This window comes from Stegastes partitus, unplaced genomic scaffold (assembly GCF_000690725.1).
Source record: "Stegastes partitus isolate 25-593 unplaced genomic scaffold, Stegastes_partitus-1.0.2 Scaffold1151, whole genome shotgun sequence".
NCBI classification, from domain to species: Eukaryota; Metazoa; Chordata; class Actinopteri; family Pomacentridae; genus Stegastes; species Stegastes partitus.
The window spans coordinates 130,082-157,801 of record NW_007578882.1 but is presented as its reverse complement, the minus strand read 5'-3'; the positions used below and the strand labels follow the sequence as shown (position 1 = coordinate 157,801).

Here is a 27,720-nt window from a genome sequence, read left to right as displayed (position 1 = left end):
TGCATTTACACCATTGTTTTTTTGGAATAAAAACATGTTGACTTACCCGGTCTTTGAACTGTGAATGAAGTAGCAAAAGCGTCACATACGAAAAACTGCTAGCTTGCAAATTCGTTTGAAGCTAACATAACAGCTAACGTTTTGCGCTAGTACGGCTATTAGCGTGCGAAGCTAACGTTTAAGCTGGTCTAGCAGCAAACGTTTAAAGTAGGTGCGAAGCTAAACTTAGCGAACCATTTACTTTTGTTGGTACATATATAGAGATGCTTTGTTACATTGAATGGGAAAAACTGTATGCTCTATATAACAGAAAAACAAGTAAAACTTAAAAATAAAATGCTTATTGGAGTTACCCGAAACTCGAGTGGTTGGCGCGCATGTCACTTGGGTGTGAATGCAGCGAGCTGTCAGTCGCCGGTTCGATTCCCGGCCGGAACACAGGAGGTGCTGCAGGCCGTTTCCTTGGTGTCTCTCACTGCTGCCGCTGTAAATAATGTCATAACATGTCCCAAAAACAATCTTAAAAGACACATAAATAAAATGCACATTGCAGTGTATGTGCCCAAATATCAAGAAGCCTACACAATGTATGTTTCATTAGTTAACCGACCAAGACTTTTGTATGCATGATATAAAAATAATCTAAGTCAATTCTTTTTACAAAATGAAAATATACCAACAACAGATATGGTTGTTCCACCTGCGACTGGCTACTTAAGGTTATGGAATCACCAGTGGTATAGAATACTGACATGTTCATCAAAATATAAATGAAAAAAGTGAATTTTGTATCACTGCTGACAATAGCTTAAAATATGTGCTTGTGTTACTTGTTTACATACATTTTCTCCTCAACAAAGACCAGTCTGCCATCCTAAGTTTACTTTTCCCCAAGGTTTTAAATCACAAAGAAACTTTTAACCTTAGTATCTTTTTTTTTGCTTTATAATTACTTCCTGGCTAGTTTAAAACTACAATAACAAGTAAAACCAAACAAACCAACCAAAATCAAATTTAAACCAAAACAGTGGTATGTCAAGAGAAGTCCGGGACCACTTCACACAAATGTTTCTACCAAGACAGAGTAGGTTTTAAATGTCTTTTGTGTGCAAATTATACACTACAGTCCTTTGGACTTCATAATTCCCACTCACAGGGATCGGGGGGGAAAAAAAACAACCCCCCCCAAAAAAATAAAATGACACAAGATTAGCAAAATATCTGAAAAAGCAAATGAAAATGTGCTATGACATCCTTTAGGTCAACGAAACAATGCAAAAGTACAGATCATACTGAACAAAAATAAAAATAAAACACCAAACTTCAATTCAACCTTTATTATCTTGTTCTTTTCTGCTTTAAATTAATTTCCTCTCCTTTTTTTTGTAACATCTGAAATAAATGAAAACATCCTGAACAGGAGTGATAATAAAGACTGACTTAATTTAAATTGATACATAATAACAAAAAGAAACACAGTAAAACATAACAGGTAATGTCTTTAACGTGTCTGTAAAACACTGTTCCAGCTCAGCTTGGTATGGTAGGATGTGGCATTTTAACAGAAATGCCTTCAGTTGGTTGCTTCGTCTTAAAAACAAAATATCATTCTCTTATTGCATTTGACAGAAAAAAAAAATACAAACAGGAACAAAATGCTGCTAAAAAAACAACACACAACTTAAGAGACATATGCAATAGTGCCAATGTTTTTGAACTTTTTAGCTATCACAATATCCAGACAGTCAAGCACGCAAACATGTGTATACATCCACACATTCTTTCTTTCAAATGCAAGTTGTCAGATTAACATCTATTCACTTCCCTGACTGAAGCAGATAAGTGTCCAGAAGCAAGCATACAGACACACACACACATATGCAAACACACACAAACATTTCTCATGAATCTCTCATGGACAGGAAAAAAAGAAAACAAAAAACATTCAACATAGTAGCAATAACACAGACACTCCCGATATCATTGTCATCATCTTCATCACGTCCTCCTCCATTCGGTCATAACTGTCAACACTCCTTTCATGCACACACAGGCAGGCAGGAGGGCACCTTGTACAGCGAGTAAATAAGTGATCATAGTCATCATTACATCATGACAATATATAATAACCAACTTGAATTCTCGAGTAAGAAAAAAATACAATAGCGAGGTCAGTGTTTGAAGGGCAAAAAAAAAAGGAAAAAAAAAAAAAAAAGGACATCTCTGGATTTCCACATAGTTTCACACGTTTCTCTTTTCGTTGAAAACAAAAAATATGATAAACAACCAACGTACATCAACAGGGAGATACAATTTTGCTTGTCAAATATAAGAGCAGTGTGTAACTGATGAGAAGGTGTGATGCTGTTGACGTGGAGGGGTGGACGGCCGCTGGGTGTTAGCCAAGGCCACTGCTGTTGTAACATTTAATCGTCCTGTAAGGTCTGTGGAGTTGTTGTGTTGTAGCTCTGTTTCAAAAATGGAGGGATTTGTGGAGGATGTGTCAACAACAAACCCAGAGGCATATAGTGCAAGTTTGGCTAATGTTGTTTTTGTTTAGATTTTTTTTTGTTTGTTTGTTTGTTTTTCACCCTGGGTCCCATAGTGATGGCATATTTCCACCAAGGTAGACGTGTCGGTACCTACTAAAAAGACTCCTTTTCTGCAACGTTGCTGATCATCCATTTGACTCAGTAGTGTGGCGCTGTCCCAAATTTTCTACAAACTCCTTCCCTCCAGATCCTTCTCACTCTCAGCTTCCAAAAAGAACTCAGAAGTACACCAGCAAGGTCTACGAGGGCTCAGTCTGCAAGTTTGAATTTTGATATTCGACCATTAAATAGTAATACAAAAGAAAAAAAAAAAAAAGTGGCACACTAAAAACAGCAATAGCTAAACTTGTTGACATGTACGACTCTGGCTGAGCCTGTCTACAGTGCATGCCTGAGTGACTGGGTCTCTGAATGCAGATGGTGGGATTTGGAGTAAAAAGACAAAGAGCTATCCAGTTAAGTCCTAAAGAGTTTAATGGATTTCACCTTTTTTCCTCCGGTTCAAGTTTTACTGTTGTCTTCATTTAAAGTTAAGCGGTTTAATGTGAATGTGAGACAATAATGTGTGCATGTAGCTTGTGTTGACTGTTGAGTGTCTCTGTGTTAGATGACCAGTGTAGCTTTATTTCACGTAATCTCTACGTGTAAATAAAAGCTGAGTGTGACATATGTATTACGACATAGGTGTAAAATGTGTGTGTCAGTCGGCTCCTCAGATGGAGTCGGCCCCCCCGCCCAGCAGGTCCCCTGGCAGCAGTGAGGCGGGGCTGCCCATCTGGTGACGATCCTCAAGTGGCGGAGAACCCCAGAGGCTACTGCTGGGGTACCCCGCCCCGCTCATACCACCCATTCCCCCCCACAGACCCTGCCTTCCGGGCTCCACGCCTCCGACCCCGCCCACGCCTGATCCGTTGCTGCCCCACTGGGTGAAGACGCCCAGTCCAGGGCCTTGGGTGGCAGCCTGGTCCGATGAGCTGCCTGTGCTGTCCAGACTTTGCCACCCGGAGCTGGAGGACCCGGCTCCTCCGTTTCCTGCTCCTCCGCCTGTGGAGGCTCCTTCTACTCCACCTCCCGCACTGTTGCCTCCTGCTCCACCTCTGTCACAGCTCCCTCCACTACCGTTAGAACCAACTGTGGAGGTGGCTGAAGGCCCGGAGCCTGCGGAGCTGGCTGTAGTTCCTGCGCTCCCTGCTCCTCCTGCCTGGGAATGTGCAATGTAGCGAGCCACATCCTCCTCACTCACAAACTCTGCCAAGATGGTGGTGTTTCCAAGAACACACCTGGAATAAACAAAAAGTCAGTCAGTCACTCTTGAATGACTTAGGTGATTCAAAACTTTAGTTTGAGGTATAATTTTTTTTCTCTCTACACAAAACACAATTAACATTTAGCTAAAAGGTGTAATGCATCAATATTAACAACCATTTAACTTCATATTGGTAAAACATGTAATGTGAAAAGAAAAAAAGAAAATCTGTCATACAGTTTTTAGTCTATTTCAGGATTTAATGGTTGCCAAGATACCGTAAAATAATAATTGACATCAGGCTTGAACCGACTGGTTATCAGTGACATGATGCTTCGTACCTCATTAAAACACATAATAGTGTTGTCGCGAGATTAAAATACCGTCCACAAATCAGACTACTTTAAAATAATATTTTGGAAATAAGTTTGCTTTCATTCTAAAAGTTAGATAAGAAGACAAATTATAACAATGAAACTTCATCAGCAGTTTGTTAGCTTAGCATAAATACTAGAAGAAGGGGAAAATAGGCCATAATGGGTCTGTCCAAAGGCAAGAAAATGTCACTTCATAGTTGAACAGGATTTGAGGCAGACTATTCCTTTTCAGAACCTTTAACTCCCAGGGTCTCTGCTAGTTCCCTGCATCTGGTCGAGGCCAGGAAAGAGTCTAAACTTAATCCCATAAAATGGACAATTGTCAAACAAACAAAGAGGATGTCAGAGAGTTTCAGAGTCAGATTTTGTTACCTTTATAGGAAGCCAGACAAGCACTTTACCTCCATTTCAGGTCTTTATGCTAAGCTAAGCATCTATGTAATGCTTTTCCCATACAGACACAAGAGTTACATTCTACAAATGTGATAAAAACAACAGCCTGGGTCTTACATGTGGAGTGCACTCTGGGCCTTGGCTGCCTCCTGTTTGGAGCCATAGCGAATCAGAGCAGTGCCCTGGGTCAGGCCAAGGTGAAAGGTCAGCAAGGGACCGTGCTGCATGCAGATGGTTCTCAGAGTGGAGCCATCAATCTGACGGAGTATACAAGATGGATGACAATTAACTTGAATAGAAGAGTGATGGGTTAGCATATGAAACTCAAACCACTGTTTACACAGAGTCATTTTCTCACGCATGAAGTGGGAATAAATAAGCAAACATGTTGGTATAAATTGCAGCTCTAGATTTTTGCAAAACAACCACATTTTGAAAATATATATATATTTTTACTCTAATCTTCTCCATAGATTTTGCAGTAGTTGTTTTTGTAAAATGTGTGTGTGTGTGTGTGTGTACCTGTGGTGTGAGGTTGCTGAGCACCAACCAGCAGCTTTCCCGAGAGCTGCCATCACTCCAGGTCGAGCCTGCACAGAGAAAGCAAACAGAGAAAAAGAACCTGAGTGAGAGTTTTCCACATTCCGTGTAAACACAATCCCACTCTGTTTTCCCCCACGGCTTCTCAAAAGTTATAAATGATGAATAACTTCACCTGCTGGTTTAACAGAGGCTTGTTTTTCTTCCGAATCAAATATAGATGGACTCTTAAGTTCAAAATAATGCTTTGTTGTATCCCAGCAATCATAGTCAGTTGCTTTATCTCCCGTGTTCTTTTAAACCAGCTAAATATTTCAACAAGTACTGTGCTTGAAAGAGCAAAACTGAACAACTTTGGAACCAAAACGACATGAAAAATTTGTTAGGGCATTACCAGTGGTGCTCGAGCCACTGCCCCAGCCCCTGCCAGCCAATCGAGGGGCTCCTCCAGACCAAGGGGAAGGCGATGGCTGCTTTTGACTGGCGAGACCTGGAGGTAGGCGGGATAACTGGGTCTGGCTGCTGCCACGGCTGGCTTTCCAAGACTTGTGTCCTATGGGCTCTGGGGGCCAGCTGGCCTTGTAGTAAGTGTACTTTGCTGTAAGGAGACAGAAAGGACAAAGACAAGACAGAAACTTTGAAACACATGTTGACAATTCACTGTATTTATTAACGGATCAATTGGCGATCTCACATGCCAGGAGTAATGTGCGTGCTACATTTTCCACTTGACAATTATGAAAATCTGTATCACAAGAGACATGCACTTTTCCAGCAATGCAATCTCTAGTCATTTTTTGGTGGTTGTGCATACTTTCCAGATTTAATTGCAAACTTACCAAGGGTCTGCAAAACCAAATTAATTATAAACTGTATTCTGCTAGTAGTGCATTAAGTGAATAATTTGTTGGTTAATTTTTCTGACAATATTTGACAATTTGAGCACCCGAAGACAAGTCAAATTTAGAGTGCAAATTCTGGCACCAAGTGATACACTACACATCCAAATGGCCCTCATCCTTAGTCAAACACTTTTTTTTTTAAACTTAAAAATCAAAATGAAGACGTATAAAGAAACTACAATCAGTGCCTCATAGTTATATGCCTCCACCAATCATTCAAGTTGCAGTTTACATCAATGCCCATCTAGACTTGTATAATATATGCAGTGAAAGGTAGACGTGTATTTATGTTTATAGCCAAAAAAAACTGATTCTGATAGAACACAAATTTGTAGCCTGATAGCAGAAAACACCTAAAGTATGAATGGTGTTGCTACTAAGAAGCTATAAATTCTAAAACATGGATAATTCACAGACATTCACCAGCTTTAAAGATCTATACTCTCACCAGTTTGTACCCAAGACTAGTGTCACAATTTAGTCTCTGGTCAAAGTTAAAACACGGTCACAATCTCCCCTTTTCTTCCTGAGTTATGGCTTAACTCATAACCATATTTATAATGATGACACAGTAAGTTACTCTTACAATTTTTTTTTCATAACTGGCACAGGAGTTCTTGAGTTACGGCTTTGTGAGGTCACAGTAACCCTTGGGCATGAAAATCTAATCAGTTCATCAATGAGTCCCAGTGGACTCAATTACATTCCTAAAATATTGTGTTCGTGAGGACGGGACGGACAGACAAAACTGAAAAACATAATGCTTCCAGCCAAAGCTGTCTTTAGTGTTGGGGCATAAATACAGAAATCAAGACAAGCAACATACCAGCCAAAAAGGGAGGCCATGTGTATTTGTGTGTGGTTACCTGAGTTGTGTGCGTTGTTGAGGGGACTGTCTGAGGCACTGTAGGGCCAGGCACCAGGTGAAGGCAGCAAGGTGTTGAGGGGAGGGGTGGAATCTGCAAGAAAAAAAATAAAAAGGCAGCACATCAATCAATGACTGACTAAAAACTATCCCAACAAACACATCCACATTTTGTTCATTGGTTAAAATACCTCTATTGTTTAAAAAAGGAAACTGACACTAGAGTTGACGTTATAACTTTTCAATGTCAAATACTTTCATTTATATACAACGTAAACAAAAGCAGAATCTTATGCAATGTGGCAAAAAAATGCTACAAGAAGACAAACTATAAAATAACAACGTAAACTAAGTAACTAACTGATGAATAGATATCGTAGCACTACAGCAATGTCATGACATGAAAGCTTACCAGTATTGTCTTGTAACAACTGGTGCTCTGTATCGTTGAGACCAGGGGACACTGTGTTCCCCATCATGCTCCCTGGGGTCATGTAAGGGTCAGATTCAGGATCGACACGGTCGATTCCCTTCCACGGCACACCAGGCTGGAACTCTAAAGAACAAACGGTCTGTTTAAGCCATTTCTTAAACATAAGAGTGCATTAGAGGACATATGAGACAACAGACACACTGAAACTCAATGAGCACATTAGGATGATAAATAGCACAGATAATAAATGCAATTTTCAGGCGAAGACAGAACATATTCCTAAAGTGTTCATCTGCTGAACAGGAAACAGAAATGTTTGTTTTTTTTTCCCTCTTCTTTCCCAGATCATCAAGCTCAGATTATCACTTAAACTACAAATTGTCACTAACCAGGGGGCCAGCTTGGTGTGTTGGTAGGCTTGGCGCCCATCTTGTTGCCTGGGGTGCGATGCCAGTTGTCGCCCAGCCCGTCTCCAACCATCATGTCGTACTGGGAGTAGGGTGAGCCTCCTGGCATCTTTATGGGGGTGACAGGACCTGGGGGATTGCCAGAGTGTGATGATAATGTATGTTGTTTCATTGAATACCAGATGGGTTCAGTAATCACCATACTATGTGACTTCACATGTAATCCCATTAACACCATCTGCTTTAACACCTTTACATTCCAGGTCTCATCAAACACAACTGTTACATAAACAAAAATTCAAAAAACATCTCACCATTTTTGTGGAACGCATTCTCTGGTGAGGAAGTATCTGGAGAGCAGTGCCCTTCCATCATCCATTTAAAACGGGACTGCTGACTCCCTAGGTCCTTCATGGCTCCAGGCCCGCCCACCACAGAGCCACCCAGGTCCAGACCGGGAAGGTTCACCCCTGAACCAAACCCTGCTCAGTGGAAGAGAAAAAGAAAAACATTAAGAGGTCTTTAAAGTTTCAACATATATCCAGTGAATTAAAACCTTGTGTACTATAAAAACTAATGAAACAGCTACCTGCTCTAGATTCAATTCAAAGTAAAAAAATAAATGGCATAGTACTAATCTAATTGTATCACGCACACCGCATTGGCAAAAGTGAGTCAACAGTCTATAAAAAACCACTCACCGGAGTATGGTCCAAGATTTTTCTGGTGCAGGTCAGCCACAGATCCTGCCAGGCCTGGGTGGGGCAGCGGATCAGCCCCAGGCAGTTTGGGTCCCCCTCCGCCACCTCCACCATGGTGGGAGGGGGAGAGTTTGGAGCTGCCACCTAAACCCCCAGCCTGCTGTTGCTGTCTCTGCTGTTGGAGCACCGCCATTATCCTGGCCAGCTGAGGTGACATAATGAAAACAAGAGTTATCAGCTGGGAGAAAGGAGTGAAGGGAAGAAGCAAATGAGCCATCGGTTTTGTGTGTGTGTACCTGTTGAGGGTCAGCCTGCTGCCGCACGTTTGGTGTGAACTTCCTCTGGTTTTGCAGAAGCTGCTGTTGCTGTTGCTGTGGCTGCTGCTGCTGGAGGAGGAGCTGGCAAGCCTGAACAAACACGGGTAGAACAGAAACAAGTTCAAAGGAGGAGGAGTGAGACGGCACCAGACAAGAAAAAAAAAACACAAAAAACGAACAAAAAAAAACTACGCGCAGCGTTTTTCAAGGCTTGCACAGACAAACCTAGAGTGTCATTTTTGGCTCCTCTGGAAGGTAATCATCACCATCTAAATATTTAGTCAGTGAGCCAGAGCTTGAAAAAAAAAACAACTTTGTTTCATGATCAGTGTTACATAATTGATGTTAGGGAGTTTTGTGCAACAATTTTGTGCACTTCCACTGCAATAATATCTAAAGGCTGTTTGACTGTGTCAGGGTTTCCATTTTCACAATCTAAATTTTCCCACCTAAATGTTTGACCTGATTTCAATGATTTCCTGGATGTTTGGCTGAATCATTGCCAACTTTGTCACTACAAATTCAGTTTTGCTGACAGTGTCTAGAGATAGCTTTGTGTATGTAGACCCATACAAACCTTTGTGTAAAAAGTTATAAATGTATTTTTTATTATTTCAAAACCAATTGAGATTTGCAAATAACAGTGTACGTCCTTCTCTGTTCAGCAGACCTGTGTTGGAACCCTGCAGTAGATTTCAGAGATGTTTTAGTACTGCAACTCACCAGCTGAAACTGGATGTGAGGTGGGTAGATGCTGCTGAGCATGGCAATATGCTGGGGGGACAGCTGCGGAGGGAACACACCTCCCCCGACTCCTGCCACTCCTCCCACGCCACCAACACCCCCCACGCTCCCACTGGGAGGGGGCATCTGCTTCAGCACAGAGCCTGGCACCTGGAGACAGACACAACGGCAGGCAGGCACACCTGTTACCACAGAAACGCTTCAGTGCTGTAACCACTAGCAACTACATTAGTTATAGCTTCTTCCCCATTAACATTGACTCTCTTACATGCTCTCATTAGCTGGTGTTAACAAGTGACTTGACCCAAGTAAAAGAATGAAAATGATTCAATTCCTGGAAAAGACATGCATTTCACTTTGTATTTTTTAGAAGGAAGCGGAGAAACATGGTCAATGTCCTGAAGTGCAATTAAACATTCTAGGGACCGCTCTAGCGACTGAAAGGTTCCAAGCACAGAGCCAGCAGACTGTGTTGCAAAAGATCATAAGAAAAAGAGTCAAGCAATCTCCCATGACGTCAGAAAGTTGATAACACTCTATTTGAAGTACAAATACAGCCCAGTGGACAACATGAATGTACTGTGTTGATTATTGCTGCACGAATAATGTAATCGCAATGTCAGCCAAGTCTGTGCACAACATGACACCACTGTCTATACTCTGCTAAAGACAAAAGGATGCATCACTCTGTAACTTCGCTATACAGAGTCTTTCTGTAGTTCCAACAAGTCCAACAGTCTGATGTCTTTCCTAATAAAACCCAAGAGTTCACAAGTCAAAAATCTCCAAGTTATAATCACTCATAGCAGATCAATAAATGAAGCATATCGACTTTTAGTTGGTCATAAGCCAGTGGGGCTGTTATTTCAGTGTGTAAATATGATATCTTCTGCCACTATGAATGCAGCATATTTATTTTCACCATAATACTGAGAACACTTGGCTCAAGCATTTTTGTAGATAAATTTAAGGATGAGGTGTGTAGTTTTTGTATTTTTGATCCTAGTTTAGGTTTCTGTTTTTGAGTTGAGAATAAATATTTACATTTTTAGTTACTTGTGTATTCTCCTTGATTACAAGACTCTTGAGATCATATGTTGATTATATCACAATTTCAACCACAGTACTTTCTACAATAATCACAATTAGATTTTTTGACCAAACTGTGCTTCCTTCGAGCTGATCCCTTATTGGAGGTCTTTTGAAAGTGAAAGTCTCTCCATTTTGTTTCACTTAAGGTTTAAAGTCATGTTAACTGCATGGAACTCTCTCAAATACCATCACAGGCTGTAAACATGCAGTTGTGGCAAATCCTATATTAGCTTCCTTTGTGTATTGAAGTATTTCAGAAGGAGGTAACAGTAGCTGATGATAGCAAGAAGGGTGCTACTGAAATTTCATTTCCTGTTTATATCATACACCCAGCAGTCAATGTTTACAGTTCTAATGTAAATGAGAAGCATCAAACATATCAGCTAGGAAGAATACTGATTAACAGCGCAAAAGCAGAAGTTTTAGAACCTGAGGTGACAGGAACTGATGAGGCACTTGCGCTCGTATCCCTTGGGACTGGTTTATGGGTGGGATACTTGGCTGATGTCTTGATTGGGCCATTCCTCCACTACTGCCAAAGATACTGTGACCACCCTGTGATCAAAGATGGAAAATGGCATGTTAGCAGACCCGTGACAGTGGAGACACATACAGGAAAAACATCACTGATTAAGCAGAACATTACATGAGACTGGATGAAGAAAAAATTGGATCTATTTGTGATTATCTTCTAAAAACGACGAACTACAACAACCTAATGCAAAGACAGTAGGACAGAAACAAGAGGAGTGAGTATCTTACTTGTCTAAAGGGGATAGAGTGGTTGAAGAGGGAATGGGGCTTGTAGACAGTGGGTGGTGAGTACAGAGAGCTAGGACCCTCCTCCCCAAGGCACCCATCCTGATTGATCAAAGGCAAGGTCTGTCACAGTGACAGCCAGTGGAAGACCAATTTGAGTGGTGGTGAAAGGTGTAGGGGAAGATTGAGAAGAGGAGAAATGGGGCAGACGAAGGAGATGAGAAGAAAAGGTAGAATCACAGGTGGAAAGAAATAGTGATAAAGGACAAAACGTTATCTAGACACAGGAAAGACATAAAGGACAAAGAATAATGACATGGCAGTGATGCATTACCTTGTCATAGTAAGACCCAGCATCCCCAGGTGTTGCTTCTTTGGAGCCAGGAGGACGATAGACCATCCCTCCTCCTCCTCCTCTTCCTCCCTTCCTCATATCTCCATTGTAATCATTCATTCCTATGCTTCTTTTCTCTGCCTCCATTTTCTTCTCCTGGACTGAACCAGGAGCCAGGTCAATGTTTGGGCCACTGGGATCATCGTTCTGTCCGAAGAAATAACCACCATCAACCTTAACAGCACCACCATCAGTAAGCACAGCTCAGAGAAAAGGAAATCAGAACTGTTCAACATTTCATGCTTTACCCTGCTACAGTAAAACCCAGGAGAGACATCTGTAGTCTTACCAGCAGCCCCATGTTAGAGAACTGTCTGTTGATGGGGCTCATCCAGGAGTCTCCTCCACCAGTCTTCAGCGGACCCTAACAGACAAATACAAAGGGAACAGGAGCATTGATGTCACAAATTCTACAAAGGACATTTTTTCCTAGTTTCCCAGAGGTGCACAAATTCATAGCACCATTTGAATATTTCAAGATTTAGTTACTTTGGCTTAACTCTTTTCAGACAGTTGATGGGATCAAATGATGGCTAAGTAAAAATGTTAAAAAACATAAGGGTTAAAGGATCCAAATATCAGGCCTTCGTATTTGGGTAAAAATTTTGTTTTTTGCACTTTTCCTTTCTCCAGATTTATTTTCCCCACCAGTAACCCACCTTGTTGCTGGGCTTCTTCCCAGTGTGGCTCTGTCCCCAGCCCCCATTGCTTCCCTGTCCCCAAGAAGAGCTGCTTCCCTGGGAGCCAGTGCTGTTCCACATGCCGCCTCCTTCCTCCTCATCCTCCCAGCTTGAGTGACGCGAGGCCGCCACAGAGTTCTCTTTGTCCCCCCAGCCGTCTTGCATAGACTTTGAAGCTACAGAAGAAAAAGAGTCACAGTTAAAGTCATTAGCAGATATGAAACTGACATTTATTTTATGTGCTTTAGTCTGATAAGCGTGATGTCTTGAATGCAGTGCATCATAACTCAATCTGACAACCATTAAAAACCTGAAAATCAGATTGTATGCATATCCTATGCATGACAGTTGTGATTCTATTTCAATCATCTTTCCAACTGCAAAGCCTTTCATTAGTTTTACTAACCAGATTTGATAGAGTTTGAAGAAGGATTTCCCCAGCATGTTGTCTTTCCTCCAGCATCATCAGGTTCTCCCCAGCCAGTAGGAGCATCATTAGGCTTTCCCCAAGCTGCTGTGCCATTATCTACTGTAGGACTAGTTGGAGAAGTGCCCCCCCAGCCTGATGGACCTGTAGACACATGGACAAGTTTCTTCTTGTGTCCTTAATCAATGAGATCATGACTTGGTATGGTATTGCACACTGATCCACAATCAAAACATCCTGTTTGCTAAGATTATAGCACCCAGATTATATTCACTGACAGAGTAAATTGTGCTTATTTACCCCAAGCTAAGCTTAGTTAAAGCACCCATTAAAGTTACAGCACTGTAGCTGACTACTGCTACTGCGGTTGTAGAGGTGCAACTGTAGAGATAACAAGCAGGTGGCTGGCTGAACGATTCCTTTTCTCATGACTCAGTTGTTGCTTTGTTGCACAAAACCTCAACACTAACCTCGAAAGAGCTGCATCAACTTTCCCATAGAGACTGCAGTTTTGACTTATTCATTTTTCTGTGACTTTACAGAGTCAATAAGTGACATTTGTTGACATGCTATTACATCTTTATCTGTCAAAGTGCCAGTGCTGATTTAGAAATAAACTTTTATATCACACATGACCTTTTAAACAGAAAGCTGCCATTACACAACTAGCCTTAAAGGACAGCCTGGAGGTGTGAGTGAATAGACTATTAATTAATTAATTAATTAATTAATTAATTTCTGCCTGTATTACTGTCAAAAATTATGAATGAACATGGGGATAATAATATTCCAGAAATTATCATGACAATGATTGTACAAATCAGTCTTTTCTGTCATAAAAACTTGATTGAAAAACCACATTCAGTTTCTAATGTCTCACCCATAGCTGAAGCTTTGCCGGGTCCATGGCCAGTGTTGAAGTCTCTGTTACCTCCCGGCCCTGCAGCCTGCCTGCTAGGTTGCTGCTGTATTGGAGGTCCCTGCTGCTGCTGCTGCGGTTGCTGCTGCTGCTGCTGCTGTTGCTGTTGTTGTTGTTGTTGCTGTTGCTGCTGCTGCTGCTGTTGTTGTTGTTGTTGTTGTTGTTGCTGGGCCTGACTCTGGCCATGTGGCTGTTGGCCAGCAGGACCACTGTTCTTATCCCACAGGTTGACCGGCTTGTAGTTGTAATGGGTTGGGTCTCCCCATGCTGATGTTCCATCGTCTATCTCATTCTTCCTGCTTATAGACTGCGGCGAGGGTTCCTCCCAGCCGCTTGGCTCAGATCCACTTCCACCTCCTCCAGAGACACCAGGGATGGGCCCCGTGGTCCAGCCTGAGCTTTGGTTCTGATTCTGGGCTTGAGAGATGAGTTTCCTCGCTCCAGCCCCTTGCATAGCCCCTTGGTCCAATGCTTGCTGCAGCTGTGGATGCTGATTGCGGGGCTGTGATTGTTGCTGTTGCAGTTGTGCCTGTGGGCCTGTGATGGGGCCCGACTGGCTGTTTGGCATCTGGTGCATTTTGTTTCCTCCACCCCAACTTTGATGGGGTTTGGACCCCATGCCCCCAACAACACCAATCCCCCCTCCTCCGCTCCCTCCTCCCCCTGTGCCCCCTGCTCCCCAGGTTCTCCGGGGAGCACTGTCGTCCCAGCTTCCCCAACCACCCACACCCGAATCCCCACCTGAGTGTCCTCCTCCATTCTTCCTCTCATCTCCCCATCCCCCTCCACTACTATTTGATTTGGACTCTTGCTCTCCCCAATCTTTACCTGCCCCAACCTTATGTTCTGATCCCCAACCGCTTCCTCCTCCATTCCCACCCATTTCTTTCCACCCCCCTGTCCCTTTCTCCTCCTGACTTCTTCCCCAGCCTCCACTCACAGGGTCACCTTGTTGCCCAAGATCACCCCATCCTCCTCCTTTTTCTCCCCTATTACTGCCTCTCCACTCCTCATTCCCCCAGCCCTTGGCCTCCTGGCCACCCCCATCCCCAATCCCTCCTCCGCCCCAACCTGTAGCCTTGCCCTGTTGGCTAGGTCCTGATATTATCCCTGACCCCATACCAGGTCCGGTTGTGGTCACTTGCCCAGATTGTGAGACGCCAAGATTCCTCATGTTGGGCCCTGTAGGTGGTGGGGCTCTCCCAGACAAAGAGGCCCCACTACTGCTACTGTTACTGCTGCTCTCCCAGCCCTCTCCAGATGACCCAGTAGACGGAACCAAGGAAGGACTGACCCCTGGACCCATAGAATCAGTGCTTAGGGTCCTAGGTCCACTAGAATACTGAGTGGGACCGCCATGAGAAGATGGGTGTTTTGATGTAGCTGATGAGGACCCACCTTTACTCTGTCCTGCACATTCCTCAACATCCCAGGATGTGTTTTGTCGGATTTGTGTTTGGCCCCAGCCTGTGTTGGACAGGACCCGAGGGTCCAAATCAGACCTACTGAGCAGATTCTGTAAGGCAGCTTCAGCATTAGGTGCCGGTCGGCGAGGACGACTGCTGTTAGGCACGCTCCCATTTCTCGAATTTCCACCACTGGATGAAGATCCTCCCCGTGCTCCCTGTCCTCCTATTCCCCCACCCCATTCCCCTGATTCACCCTCTTCTTTCTGATTGTCCCAGGCTCTAGTCGTAGTGGTGGCTGTTGAGGAAGAGGAGGAAGCAGCCGGAGGGTTGCCCGCTGTGCTGCCTCCACTACTGCTGCTGTTACTACTGCAGGCTCCACCCATTGCCTCACCTCCAGGATTAGGTCCACCAATACCAGGAGGGCTTCCACCCCAATCACTACCAGAAACCCCTCTTTCCCCTCCTGCTCCTGATAACCCCCACCCTCCCTGAGATACCCCGGAGGTTTGACTACTGTTTCCCCCATTTCCAGCACTGCCCCAAGCATTAGCCCCACTTGTGGAACCTGGATATCCCCAACCCGAGGTCCCATTATCTCCTTCTGCAGCTCCAAATCCCCCTGTGCCACCTCCTCCACCCTCCCATCCATCAGTCCTTGAGGCACCCGTTTTTGAGTTAGCTGCAGGGTAAGAAGGCTGGCCTCTCCATGAGGAGGCAAGGCTGTGGTCTCCCACACTCATCCCGCCTCCTCCTACACCATGGTCCATTCCTCCCCCAATCCCTTCCCCCCCTGCAATTTTTGGTCCCGCTGATTCACTGTCCCACTTTCCCCCTCCCATGTCTCGGTCTCTGGATTGCATTTGGTGAAGTTGGTGCTGATGGGCGCTTGATTGATTCACAGATAAAGATGGGTGACCCCCCAGCACCCCGACTGCCCCACCTCCCAGCCCCAGGGAAGTAGAGTTGTTGGCAGACCCTCCAGGGCCCTGGTGATGGAAAGAAGACAGACCTCCTTCCCCTGCAGCAGCGGGGCCATCCTGCTGCACCAGGGCAGGCCAGGCCGAAGGGTTGGCATTTGGACTGAAATTGGCACCTGTAATCCCACTGCTGCCGTCAACGGGGCCACTGGCATCATGGCTCCCTGGCACAGCGGGGGCTTTGGAAAGTAAGGAGGACTGTTGTAGCAGAGGCCCAGCTGCAGCTACTGCATTACCTCCTCCAAGATGACCCTGGGAGGCAGCCGTCCCCCACGCCACACTGTTGGACGACTGCATACATTCATTGGGCAAAGAGAACGAGGAAGTGGGTGAGGATCGGTTGCCAGAGGCACTGATGCTATTCACAGGCATTCCGTTGTTGCCGCTGCCCCCTCCATCACTGCCAGCAATACTTGGCCATTCCTCTAGGTCGTTGCCATCAACAATCACCTTCTCCCTGCCCTGAGAGGAGGCCTGGCTGCCTGAGCTTGCCCCCCACATGGAATTTGCATAATTAGAAGTAGTAGTAGAAGCAGCAACTGATGATGAGGTGAGGGCCAATGAGGAGGGAGTTGGGCCAGAATCTGTAACAGCAAAGACCAGATAAGAGAAATTAAAGGATGTTATGTTGGAGAAGTTAAATAATAATAATGTCTTGTCCAAGGACACTTCAGCATAACAGGAGAAACTTGAGATTAAATTGCCCAGGCTGTGATTAGTGGACAACCCACTCTATGACTTTGTAGGGCTCCACACCAACTTTTTCACTAGTCACACTGGTGCAACCAACATTGTCTGTTAGATGCACTCCTCACCTGGTCACAGGCGAATTGGTAGACACACATTTACTGAGGATCACTAAACGTGTCACACTGTAGGCTGCGGCAGCTGCTGCTAGGTGGCTTTAGTGTGCTCAGACAGTTTTGTGAGCAAAAATTAGTTTGAGAAGAGTGAAATAAAGTGTTCTAAAGTCAGATATGTCCACACAGACTGTTTTCTTTGAGCAGAGAAAATAGTATATGGAAGTGCCTTTTATGAGCGGAGCACATTTTTAAAATGTAAAGACCGGGACGCAAACCGTTGACCTTCTTGCTGCGAGGCAACAGTGCTAACCACCGATCCACCTTGCCGCCCAAGCTAAACTCATGATCATAATTAATAATTTCATTTTGCAGCCTGTTAGCTATTGTAACTGGCTAGCTCATCGGCTCAGTATCTTCCTGCCTTCACATGCGCTCTGATCGTCAGGTGTGTTTAAGTCTGACCTCTAATTCTTTTGGTTAAGGAACTCACATCAGTTCAATAGCTCGTTTTACACATCAGACAGGAACAGACTGACAGGGCTACAAAAGAAATAAAAGTTATACTTTCCACCACTATAGCTAACGCAGTACCTGCCTGTGCTGGTTAAAGCAACAGCAAAACAGCTCAATGATCATTGTTGAGTTAGACAAATGCGACCACTTGAAATTTTAACTCGCACACTCTCAAAAAAAAAGGTTGCATATGCAACCAATGTGGTCACAGTCTGGACCCTGTTAAGACTCACAGCATTACTAATACATACCTGAGACAGCAGCCATGTTTGCATTGGGGCCATCCCCTCCTCCCCCCCCTCCCAGCAGCATGGAGGACAGTGGCGGCTGACCCCTCTTCAGTAGCACTTTATGGTCCTGCTGGCAGCGGAATCGTGGCGGCACTTCTCTCGGCATGTAGCGCGGTGGCTGCTGAGGCGCCTGAGTTCCGCCTCCGCTACTTGTACTGCCGGTTCCAGCAGCACTGGGGCCGCCAGCGGTGGAGGAAGAACTGGTGGTGGAGGTGGGCTGTCCGTTGGCCACTGCCAGGCGCTTGGCATTGTTGCCGCCCTGTGACGGGGTGGCAGCACTGCCAGGGCCTGAGGTGGCTGGGGATGGGGAGGCAGAGGGGGTGGGTCCAGGGCTGGGGGAGGCAGAGCTGCTCTGAGTGGCAGGAGACTGGGCAGAAGCCGGCTTGGTCAAGTCTGGCACTGCAGAAAGGGCAAGGCAGTGAGAGAAAGGGAGGAGATGAAATTAGGAATCAGTTGGCCAAGTACATTTTCAGAGAACAGTACACAATTGTTAATAGAATACACTGTTTTGTGTGAATTGGTAGTTAGAATTAGTGTGCTAATGTTATGAAGAATTTCCTGATGCAGCAACTTTGGATTATTGTGCGTTGCTCTTATATTGTTTCTAGAAACTACAAAATATACATTATTGTAAAAGACAAGTGCCAATTTTAAAAACTAAGAAAAGGTATTTAGTATCAAAATACAATTTGGACAAGTATGATGAAGGAAACGCATCAAAGACGTAGCATCTACAGGAACATCTAAAAAAATGTTATAGTAATAAAGTTCATTTTCAATTTTGATTATTATGGCTTATATAAATCAGAAGTCCAGGATCTCCCTGTTGCTCTTGTACCTTTTCCCCTTCCGGTCAACTCCCCATAAATATGCTTTGATATGACACTTTGCAAACAGCGAGCCTTTTCAGCAAAGACTGGACCAAGAGATAAACAGTATTTATACTGTTGGAGTAGCAATTTACTCAAACTCAAAATTAAAAATTGTACAATTTTGAAGTATGTTTTGTTTTTAAGCTGTAGACCACAAATATCAAAATAACTGAGTAATTCTTGAAACATTTTAATTTATGTGTAATGAGGCTAGACAATACAACATTTTCACTTTCTTAAAAGCTGAAAAACATGAAATTCTTTCTTGATATTCTCATTTTTTTTTTTAGATGAACCTGCATATCTACACATATAAACATAGATCATTTTGCTGCTTACCTTTGCTTTTTTGCTCTGTAACCTGAAATAAACAAAAAAAAAGATCAGTTCCTAAGAATTCTTTAAATGGGCATCAACATGAGGCCATCATAAAAAAGAATTTTAAAAAAATTCATGAAATGTTAATGCTACACGAAATGCAAATGTTTCTTTCTCAAGAACAATTACAAAGGTGATTTGTACAAAGGGTTAGTCCTTGCTAGAATGGCATAGCTTTGAATTGCTAATACGTCACCTAGTCAAGAAAACAATATTAGAGCTGAACTATATTAAATACACAAAGATTGGATATCATGCTTCGTGTTACTATATAACTCAATGGAAGGGACATCAATTTGATGATGTACCATCTTGATATGTACTGATATTGTTATAAATCTGTATCTGATCAGGCACAGGGTATGTGAATGAAATCTGTCCATCTGGGACAAAACAGTGCCAACTTTTGAGGACAACAATATGAACTGCAATGAGCACAACAGTGCAGCAAGAAGTCCTGCTGGCACACATGTCTCTATTGAGTGTAAGTTCGTCAAGATCTAGGATCAAATATATTTTCATGCAAACCTAATATTCCATATGTTATAAATTTCATTCACACATCAGATTTGTGTGTTTTAAAGAGAATGGACTAACATATACATCAAAAAAGGTAATTACATGAAAATGATGCAATAATATCTTCTGACACAGAGGCACACTACTTATATACAACAAAATGCAAAAACTGTAAAATTTTAACTTATCTCCAAAAAAATGTACAGTCACAAATAAGCAGAAATATCACAAGTTGGGCATCTCTAGTGAATTAAGCTGTCGTAAGCTTCATGTATTTACAAGTAAGCATCGTTCAACCCTGCATACTGTGCCAACACACAAAATGCCATTAAATTTTGAGTATATTTATGGAATATTAATGAAGAGACATAATCAACTGACCAGATGAACACACTAACCTTCTGAGAGGCTTCCCTTTTCCTTTTGTCGTCTTTTTTCCTTTTCTTGTCTTCCATGAACTACTGCTCCTGTCCTGATACTCCTCTTTTCTAAAGGAAAAAAAAAAAAAGATGTTACAAAATGTAGTCACAAATTCACCATTTTAAAATAAGCATGTGCTTCAACTGCATAGTCTGTGCCTTTTAACTGTAAAGCAAATCCCTTCTCGATAAACAGATCCACAGTTAATAGTGACTGCAGCAAAAATCAAGGGCAAACGACAACATCAACAGTAGCTACATGGCCGTGAAAGAGTCCAGTGGACAACTGGATGAGTCAACCATCTGGTGCTAGAGCTCAGACTGTCCCTGAACATGTAGGAGACAAACGCAGGAAATATCCATGTGATGAGGATGCGGAATACATTAAGCTGCTCACATTCGTAGGTTCAATCAATTTACATGGTTTACATGAGGTTTGATTTGGTCAGTCAAGTCATCTTGTCAACAGACTGAATCTGCAGGTGGGTACGGAAACCACAACAAATGACCAACTGTGAGTTTGAGCGGAAGCATACCTTCAAGATTAGACTCTAACAGATTTAAAACAAGAAACATGCGACCGAAGAAAAGCAATTAATGCAAGGTTAGTCACATTCCCAGTGGAGGAGCACAGAGCAGGCTGATAGAGACAAATTCAACCAACGTATTTTCATACAGATTCTTCAGTCATATCTAAGTTTTGAAACCTCAAGGATATTTATATTCAGAAAATGAATAGTAAGGTGGATATAATGTTTCAAACAAATGCATCCATCAATGTTCATGTAACACAGCATTACTGCACCAACAGAGATACGCTGTCAATCAGCATTAATATAGCAAGGCAAGTAGAGCTGAATATGTAAAAAATAAAACATATTGCAATTTCTTTTCGACTAAAACAAACCAAAAAAAAGATAAGATTTCTGCTGCAGTCTGTACCGAGCGTATTTCTTTATCTCTCAAGAACTTGATATATAGGCTGGGGCATCCCTGTAGCATCAAATTGCTTTAATTTTAATGGTATACTGTGACATATTCTATTTTTATCAACAAGATTGCATTTGGCCATATGGCCATTTTGATTACATGTCGAATACTCGTTCATGCCTACAGGAAAGCACCAGCAACGACGCATACTTAGACACTTGTATCACACTATGGCAACAACCAATATCCACAGGATGTCTGCGCTCATAAACGCACGTAGAACGATAAATCATCAGTTTATTAACCTAGAAGTGAACAGATGGTTTATGTGTATAAACTCAGTGAACTGCAAAGCTCTGAGTGTATCGCCATAGTTGGTTTCGTTTTTGCTCAGTGCTGCTTACAGTTCAAACAGACAGGTTTCCTAGATTCACGGAAAAAGAACCTGACATCCTTCCTGAAGCATTTCTGACCTCAGGCCTGGCGGATCAGAAAGCCAGAAATGATTCTGATGTTATTTCGATCCGTCAGATCTGCAGTCAGCTCTATTCAGCAGCCTTGCAAATCAGTGATGTAGCTGAGCTTTAATAGCTTTATGCTTCAGTACCTGTGGTTCCGTCAACGTTATTCCAGGTTTATCAGCATTTAGATAGCCATCACAACAGCACAGGAAGATCTAAGCACTATGCTAAAATGGAAAGGCGAAAAATAAACCGAGCATAAAGGGAAAAAGTCGACTACATTCATTCCTGCCCTTACAGGTTTAGACAAGTTGAACACCAGCTGCTAATAAAATATTCGTCGATGCTAACATTAAGGAGTGGTTTCAGCTCGTACGTGCGTAAAATGCGCGGACATCGAGCATCGCGCACATTAACAAGTTAACGAGATCAACCAACTGTCAACCAGCGTAAGTTTGTTAACTACTCCGCTGTGTGTACACGACCGTGTTGAACAGCAAAGACACCGAGGGCCAAACACCAAGCTCAGCTAACGCACAACCACATATACTGCTACAACGGCGTTAATGCTATCGGACGTTAGCCACATAAGCTAAGTTAGCTAGTGACAGCAGCTACAAGTAGCCAGGTTAATAGCTTGGTTAGCAGCCGCCGTGGCATTGTATTTCATTAACACTCGCAGTCTGTTCGCAGCCATTCATATAATGACAACGCTTAGAAATATTGCACACAATTCCAAGTACTCACCTCAGGAATCACATATGAAGATAAGCTAGCGTGCTAGCTAGCTTAGCTAAAGTGCTTCAGTGCGATTTTTTTTTTAGCTTTTTGAGGCATTCGTCGAGGCTACAAGAACAGCGACGCCTGAGCGGATAGTCAAGTAAGTGGCAGATGATGAAAACACACGCGTAATAAGCTACTGGTTTGTAAATAAGTACTAACGTTATAATAGTGTAAACCCTAATGTGCAGAAGAATTTAAATTTCAAAGCGCTGTGGAGTCAGTCGGTTGACGGGCGGCCATTTTGCTGCTCAGCATGAAGCGTCTCCAATGGGCAGCCTGTGGCAGCTGCGCGGAAGAGCTCTGACTGGCTGCCTGCTGCCGGGAGGGATACATAAAAGACGCGTTTTAACCTTCATTAACTTTTGACAGTCAAATCTAACACCGCCGTGCCTACTTCTCAGGTTAAAAACTCTCGCAAAAGCTCAATTTAAAGTAGCCATTGATACAACAGTCAACCTATGCAGAGATATTGTTGAATTCACAGGCGACTTCATAGCATGGGTCCGAGAAAAATAAGGAAAAGGAAAAACGAGGATTCTCTGGGAGGTGAGAAGGTGGAAAAGGACACAGAGGAGAATGAGGCCGAGGAGAGAAGAGACAGGAGGAGGAAGGACCATGGGAATAAATACATTGGAGCTCAGGTTGGCATACAAGGTAGGGCCTAATGCCACCTTGTGAGACTCCTCAAGTTACTTAATCACACTCACTCCCTCACAGGTCATGTCTCTTGTCCCCAGGCGGGATATGGAAAGCAGTGGAGTCCTGTATGGAGATAGGTGGCAACTGTTTCGCCCTCTTCCTGGGCTCCCAGCGGTCATGGAAAAGGCCTGCGTTGGACCAGACAGCTGCAGCAAAGTTTCGGGAGCAGTGTTCCCTTCAGGGGTTTGACCCGGCTCACATCCTGCCTCACGGGTCCTACCTGATGAACTGTGGATCTCCTAAAGAGGGTTTGTCAGACACTGATGGATGTCTTATGCACACTCTGTCCTTGAATTTCTTCTCCTCCTCTCTCCCACTTAGTTACCAGCCTTTGTCTTGCACTGACTGTCACTGTGTAGATTCTCAGACATTCATAGTCATCCTTCAGTAAAACTCAGCTGGACTTCTCTCTTCAGGATGTGTCACTTCTCATCCAAGAGGCTTCCTTACTTCTGAACTATACTTTTTGATTTGTCCAGCATCATTCTTTGTCCTGGTCTGACTTCCCTGTCTGGTTTGTGCACCGTGCTGCTCCTAGATGTGTTTGAGAAGAGCCAGGCCCTGCTGGTGGATGAGCTCAACCGCTGCAGCCTGCTGGGCCTTAACCTCTACAACTTCCACCCCGGCTCCTCCCTGGGCACCATCACCACCCAGCAGTGTGTGGAAAAGATAGCGGGAGCCATTAACCACGCTCACCAGCAAACGCCCACTGTGGTCACAGGTACAGGGGGTGGACAAAATAACAGGAACATTCAGTTTATAGCCTTCATAGCCCTCTAAAGACAATCACCATATGTTGACATTGATGAGAGTGTCAGAGGTGCTGTTAGAAGTTATGGCCCATTTGTAGAGTTAAACACATTTATTTTAGTGAATCTGGCTCTGTATCATAAGGGTCAACCTTCAACCACTGCTGCTTTTTACTGTAATTTTTTTTTTTGTCTGCTACTTATGTTTTTGGCTGTACATGTAACTGATACTCCAGCTGTTCAGCAAAGGATCTGCTGTAAATCATAATTAAAAAGGCTGTTAGCAACTTCAGCAAGTTGTAAACCAAGTAGCAGTGTTTCAGCTTTACCAAAAGTCTTATAATTAGCATTTTTTTAAAAACTGTTTCCAGCTAAAATAAAGAAACAAAGGGCTCAAACATTAAAGTAAGGAAAAGAAAATTTTAAAAACTCACAAGAATGCATATGGAATTGTGAAATATGCATTAGAAAAGAGGAACAGAAGACAACATCACAGACATTCAATGCTATATTTGTTAGGTAGCAAGTCAAGATGGGGGTTTTCCAACATACAGTTTTAATATTCAAATTTTCAATTCATGTATTTAAAAAGGAACAGTGTATATTTATATTCAGACATCATTTTAAAAAGCTTGAAGAAATGTACCCAAGTTAGCCAAACAGCTTATTTTTATCAGTGTCTTTACAATCATGAGGTAGCCCTGCCCTAAAACATGCCCTAGTTTTGTCTATTTTTCTCTAAATTGAACCATAATTTACAAAAGGAATGTTGTGCTGTGTTGAAAAAGATGGAAACTAGTGATTTAGACTGTTAACTCATTAGGAAAATGTTTACTGAAGTAATTAATCAAGTGAAAAGTAGGGTCATTTTCTCTTAGACTTTTGTGCTGTCAGACTTCGTTTTGCAACCAGAGAACTCACCCCTGCTGATTGTTGCAGTGAATACATGTACAGGGCACTTTTGCATCGTCTTCATTTTTATGTACAGTCTATGGTATTAGATTAATTTATCAGAGAGTGAATGATGTTGCAGAGAACCACTACATCAAAGTATATCTTTGCTGCCTCACTTGATAAAAGGCTTTTGTTATTGAAGTCTTGCAGCTAAAGATTGAATCTGGATGTACCCACAACAACTTGTAGTCTGTCCTGAGATGACATTATCATGCTCTGCATCAACACTATGACTTTTTGAGAAAAACACAAAATGTCGGCGAGACATTCAGTTGCAAACGGCATCTGTTACGCCAGCATGCAGCATGAATGATACAATTTTAACATAAGAAAAAATCATGGTATCATCTGCATATGTTAGAACTCAGTGACTTTAAAGGAGGCAGTCCTACACACACTGAAATCCGATTTCACTGATATTTCTGTTTGTGAGGAAAATCCTTTTGCATGTAATCAATGAAATGACATATTTCAATGCTGTTTAGGAAGATATAGCTTTCACTGCCATAAGTCAGTTATCAAAAATGATATGAATACATAAAATCACATTTTTTGCTGGCATGTCAGCATCTTTTACCAACCATTTGACCTCACACTGACTTGTGTGTTACTACAGAACTTTCAATTTGCAGAACTGACTGCATGCTTGACACCAGTGTTGCTCAGGATTCATGACACCAACCACAGATCTGTTGACTCACGTACTCAAAGTGCTGCTGGTGTGACAACAATAAACAGCAGTCAAACAACAAGGCAACAATTGTGTTTAAACTGTGAAAGTAACAGCAGCAGCAACAAGATTAATCTTCTATTTGTAGCAGGTAGAGAGAATTATTACATTTGAATGGGTGTGTCCAATTGCACCTTTTTTCTCTCTGCTCTCCATGTGGTCAGTGCTGGAGAACATGAGCGGCCAGGGCAACACAGTGGGCGGAAAGTTTGCTGAGCTGAAGAGCATCATAGACAAAGTGAGAGACCAGACAAGAGTGGGAGTGTGTCTGGATACCTGTCATGCCTTCGCTGCAGGTGAGTGAAACCTCATAGTAGTACGTGTTGTTTACTAGGGATGAATGATTTTTTGAAAATCATATTTTGATTTATATTATGATATATTTTCTGAAGCTTTGTTTCAATATGTACTGTGTAATTGCTTTAAAATGTGATGAAACATTTCCACGAGATGCCATCAAATGCGTGACTGTCGCACAAGGAGGATGGCATGAATTTGTAAAACCAATGACAGCAGTTTAAACTCATGGTCAGTTGTGCAGCATAATGTTAATCCTGGATAGCAGTCTTTGCAATTTGCTAATTGCATCGTTTCAAGTTGCTTTTTAAAAAAATTTGAAATCAATTCCTCCCTCGGCTCTGATGTTAACCCTTTTTCTGCTTAATATCCGAGCTAAAAACAAGGCTGCTGTTATTTGGAGGAAACACCTGTGAGGCTTTAAGATATTCAAATGTCCATAAGGGCTGTGAGTGTTTATTTTTATACTGAAGTATGACTTCTTCTCTTGGGAGGCTATGACCTGGCTGCGGAGGGAGGAGTGAAGGCCATGCTCGATGAGTTTGATCAGGAAGTGGGGCTTCATTACCTCAGAGCCCTCCATCTCAACGACTCCAAAGGTACGGCCTCCACTCACACAAAAACATCACATACACACAGCCACAACAAGGTATTTATGAATTCAGTTTCTCGGTGTCAGTTGGTAAAGTCTTGGTGTATTTTCTGTGTGATTTGCAGGAAAACTCGGCTGCAACCTTGATCGGCATGAAGACATTGGTAAAGGTCACATTGGAGTCTCTGCGTTCCGAGACATCGTCAACGAGCCGCGACTAGACAACATCCCTATGATTCTGGAGACACCCGGACGGTTAGTCTGTGAACGATAAATGGGAAAACTGAAACAACAATATCTTCATTAACTGACAAAATGACAATGAAATGGAGAAGTGTGTTTTCTGACTGAGTCATTTGTTTTCATGGTATTTATGTTTTTTTAACAAAAGAAAAGTGATGTATGCAATCATGTTGCTTCAGGGGAAGTTTTAATGTTTTCTGTAATGTCTTTTCCCCATAGGACAGGATTCAAAGATGCTGAGCAGATTGAGCTTCTTTATTCCCTGTGCAAGAATTAGTAAATTAAAGCAACCTGCAAAACGGAAACCTGCAAAATGACAGTTCACCTGACTGAAGTGTTTGTCCAAAGGGACCACAGTGAATGTATGATGGAGCCTGTAGTTGGTTAGTTTGTTAGTCACAGTGTTAACAGCTTCATCAAGGAATGTGTTTTGTTTTGTTTTTTTTGTCTCTGTATGAACAAAAGTTAAATGAATGTTTTTGCTCCAATTTCTTATTTGACTTGTGATGAGTCGTCTTGTCCACTGTCGACCACTAGGGGGCGGCGGGAACACACAAATCCAACACAAACCCGATGTGCGGAGGTGAGACACAGAGTTGGAGATAAATGTAAAAGAAAAAGAATCCAATGTGTGCAGGTATTTGCATTTGAGAACCCCGTTTATTTTGCAACATAGTTAAATCTTAAAAGGACCAAATGCAGTCAGAGGTATTTGCTAACAGTTCACTTCTCTTTAACTGCAAAATACCACTGACTGTCCCTTGAAAGTTAGCATACATGTTTTATAAACATTTGTTGTAAATGTTATTGCAGTAGAAATGTCAGAATGTATTTTTTTTTTCATGCCTCAAGAAATGTAAAATTTTTTTACCTGTATGAAAACTACAAATTTATGAATTATACATTTATGTAAAGGGAATTTAACCTTTTAAGAAATGTTGATGGTGATGTTGAACATTTACAAAAATTATAAGAAGTAAACATATGGGACACAATGTTTTACAAAATTTCACTGGTTATGTGACATGAAATCATATATTCTGTGTGTATAGTGACTCATAGCTTGATTTTTTACATCATTTTTGTTCTAAGTTACTCTTGGTTTTCGGAATTAAAAGTTCACAGAAATCATCCAAGTCAATCAGAAACCTGGCGTCAATGTCCCATCATTCCCATCGTTTGATGTTGCCATGGCAATTTGTTAATATATAAGAAAATACATTTATTTCCCATTAACATCATTAAAGCACCATATGAGGAATTATCTTTTGGTAAACTGGTGTTCCTTCCTCTACGAGAGTTCCAGAGACTTGGAGAATCAAGGTGTACTGACGCTGTTCTGGTAACAAATCGT

General features: G+C 42.5%; 2 protein-coding genes across 6 annotated transcripts; one reads left to right on the top strand and one right to left on the bottom strand.

The window, feature by feature from the left end:
• Positions 1-1,322: 1,322 nt before the first annotated feature.
• Positions 1,323-22,374, bottom strand: tnrc6ba (trinucleotide repeat containing adaptor 6Ba). 3 transcript variants are annotated; one of them, XM_008296766.1, is made up of 22 exons: positions 22,067-22,374; positions 19,908-19,997; positions 18,952-18,973; positions 17,702-18,139; positions 13,710-16,718; positions 12,809-12,973; positions 12,382-12,578; positions 12,012-12,086; positions 11,663-11,869; positions 11,332-11,451; positions 10,999-11,124; positions 9,457-9,627; positions 8,713-8,823; positions 8,417-8,621; positions 8,030-8,197; positions 7,698-7,844; positions 7,288-7,431; positions 6,877-6,969; positions 5,503-5,706; positions 5,091-5,158; positions 4,686-4,825; positions 1,323-3,832 (listed from the first exon to the last, which is right to left on the bottom strand). In XM_008296766.1, exons 2-22 carry the CDS (start codon positions 19,962-19,964, stop codon positions 3,265-3,267), a joined length of 6,435 nt encoding a protein of 2,144 aa, XP_008294988.1. In that variant the 5' UTR covers positions 19,965-19,997; positions 22,067-22,374; the 3' UTR covers positions 1,323-3,264. The 3 variants fall into 3 exon arrangements, with proteins under 3 accessions (XP_008294988.1, XP_008294989.1, XP_008294991.1); XM_008296767.1 differs by having other exon boundaries at positions 11,332-11,430; XM_008296769.1 differs by lacking the exon at positions 11,332-11,451 and having other exon boundaries at positions 22,067-22,373.
• Positions 21,466-27,514, top strand: LOC103368396 (DNA-(apurinic or apyrimidinic site) lyase). 3 transcript variants are annotated; one of them, XM_008296771.1, is made up of 8 exons: positions 21,466-21,768; positions 22,587-22,756; positions 22,840-23,049; positions 23,340-23,522; positions 25,399-25,530; positions 26,026-26,130; positions 26,249-26,378; positions 26,586-27,514. In XM_008296771.1, exons 2-8 carry the CDS (start codon positions 22,600-22,602, stop codon positions 26,641-26,643), a joined length of 975 nt encoding a protein of 324 aa, XP_008294993.1. In that variant the 5' UTR covers positions 21,466-21,768; positions 22,587-22,599; the 3' UTR covers positions 26,644-27,514. The 3 variants fall into 3 exon arrangements, with proteins under 3 accessions (XP_008294993.1, XP_008294992.1, XP_008294994.1); XM_008296770.1 differs by lacking the exon at positions 21,466-21,768 and having other exon boundaries at positions 22,461-22,756; XM_008296772.1 differs by lacking the exon at positions 21,466-21,768 and having other exon boundaries at positions 22,593-22,743; positions 22,820-23,049.
• The last annotated feature ends 206 nt before the right edge of the window (positions 27,515-27,720 follow it).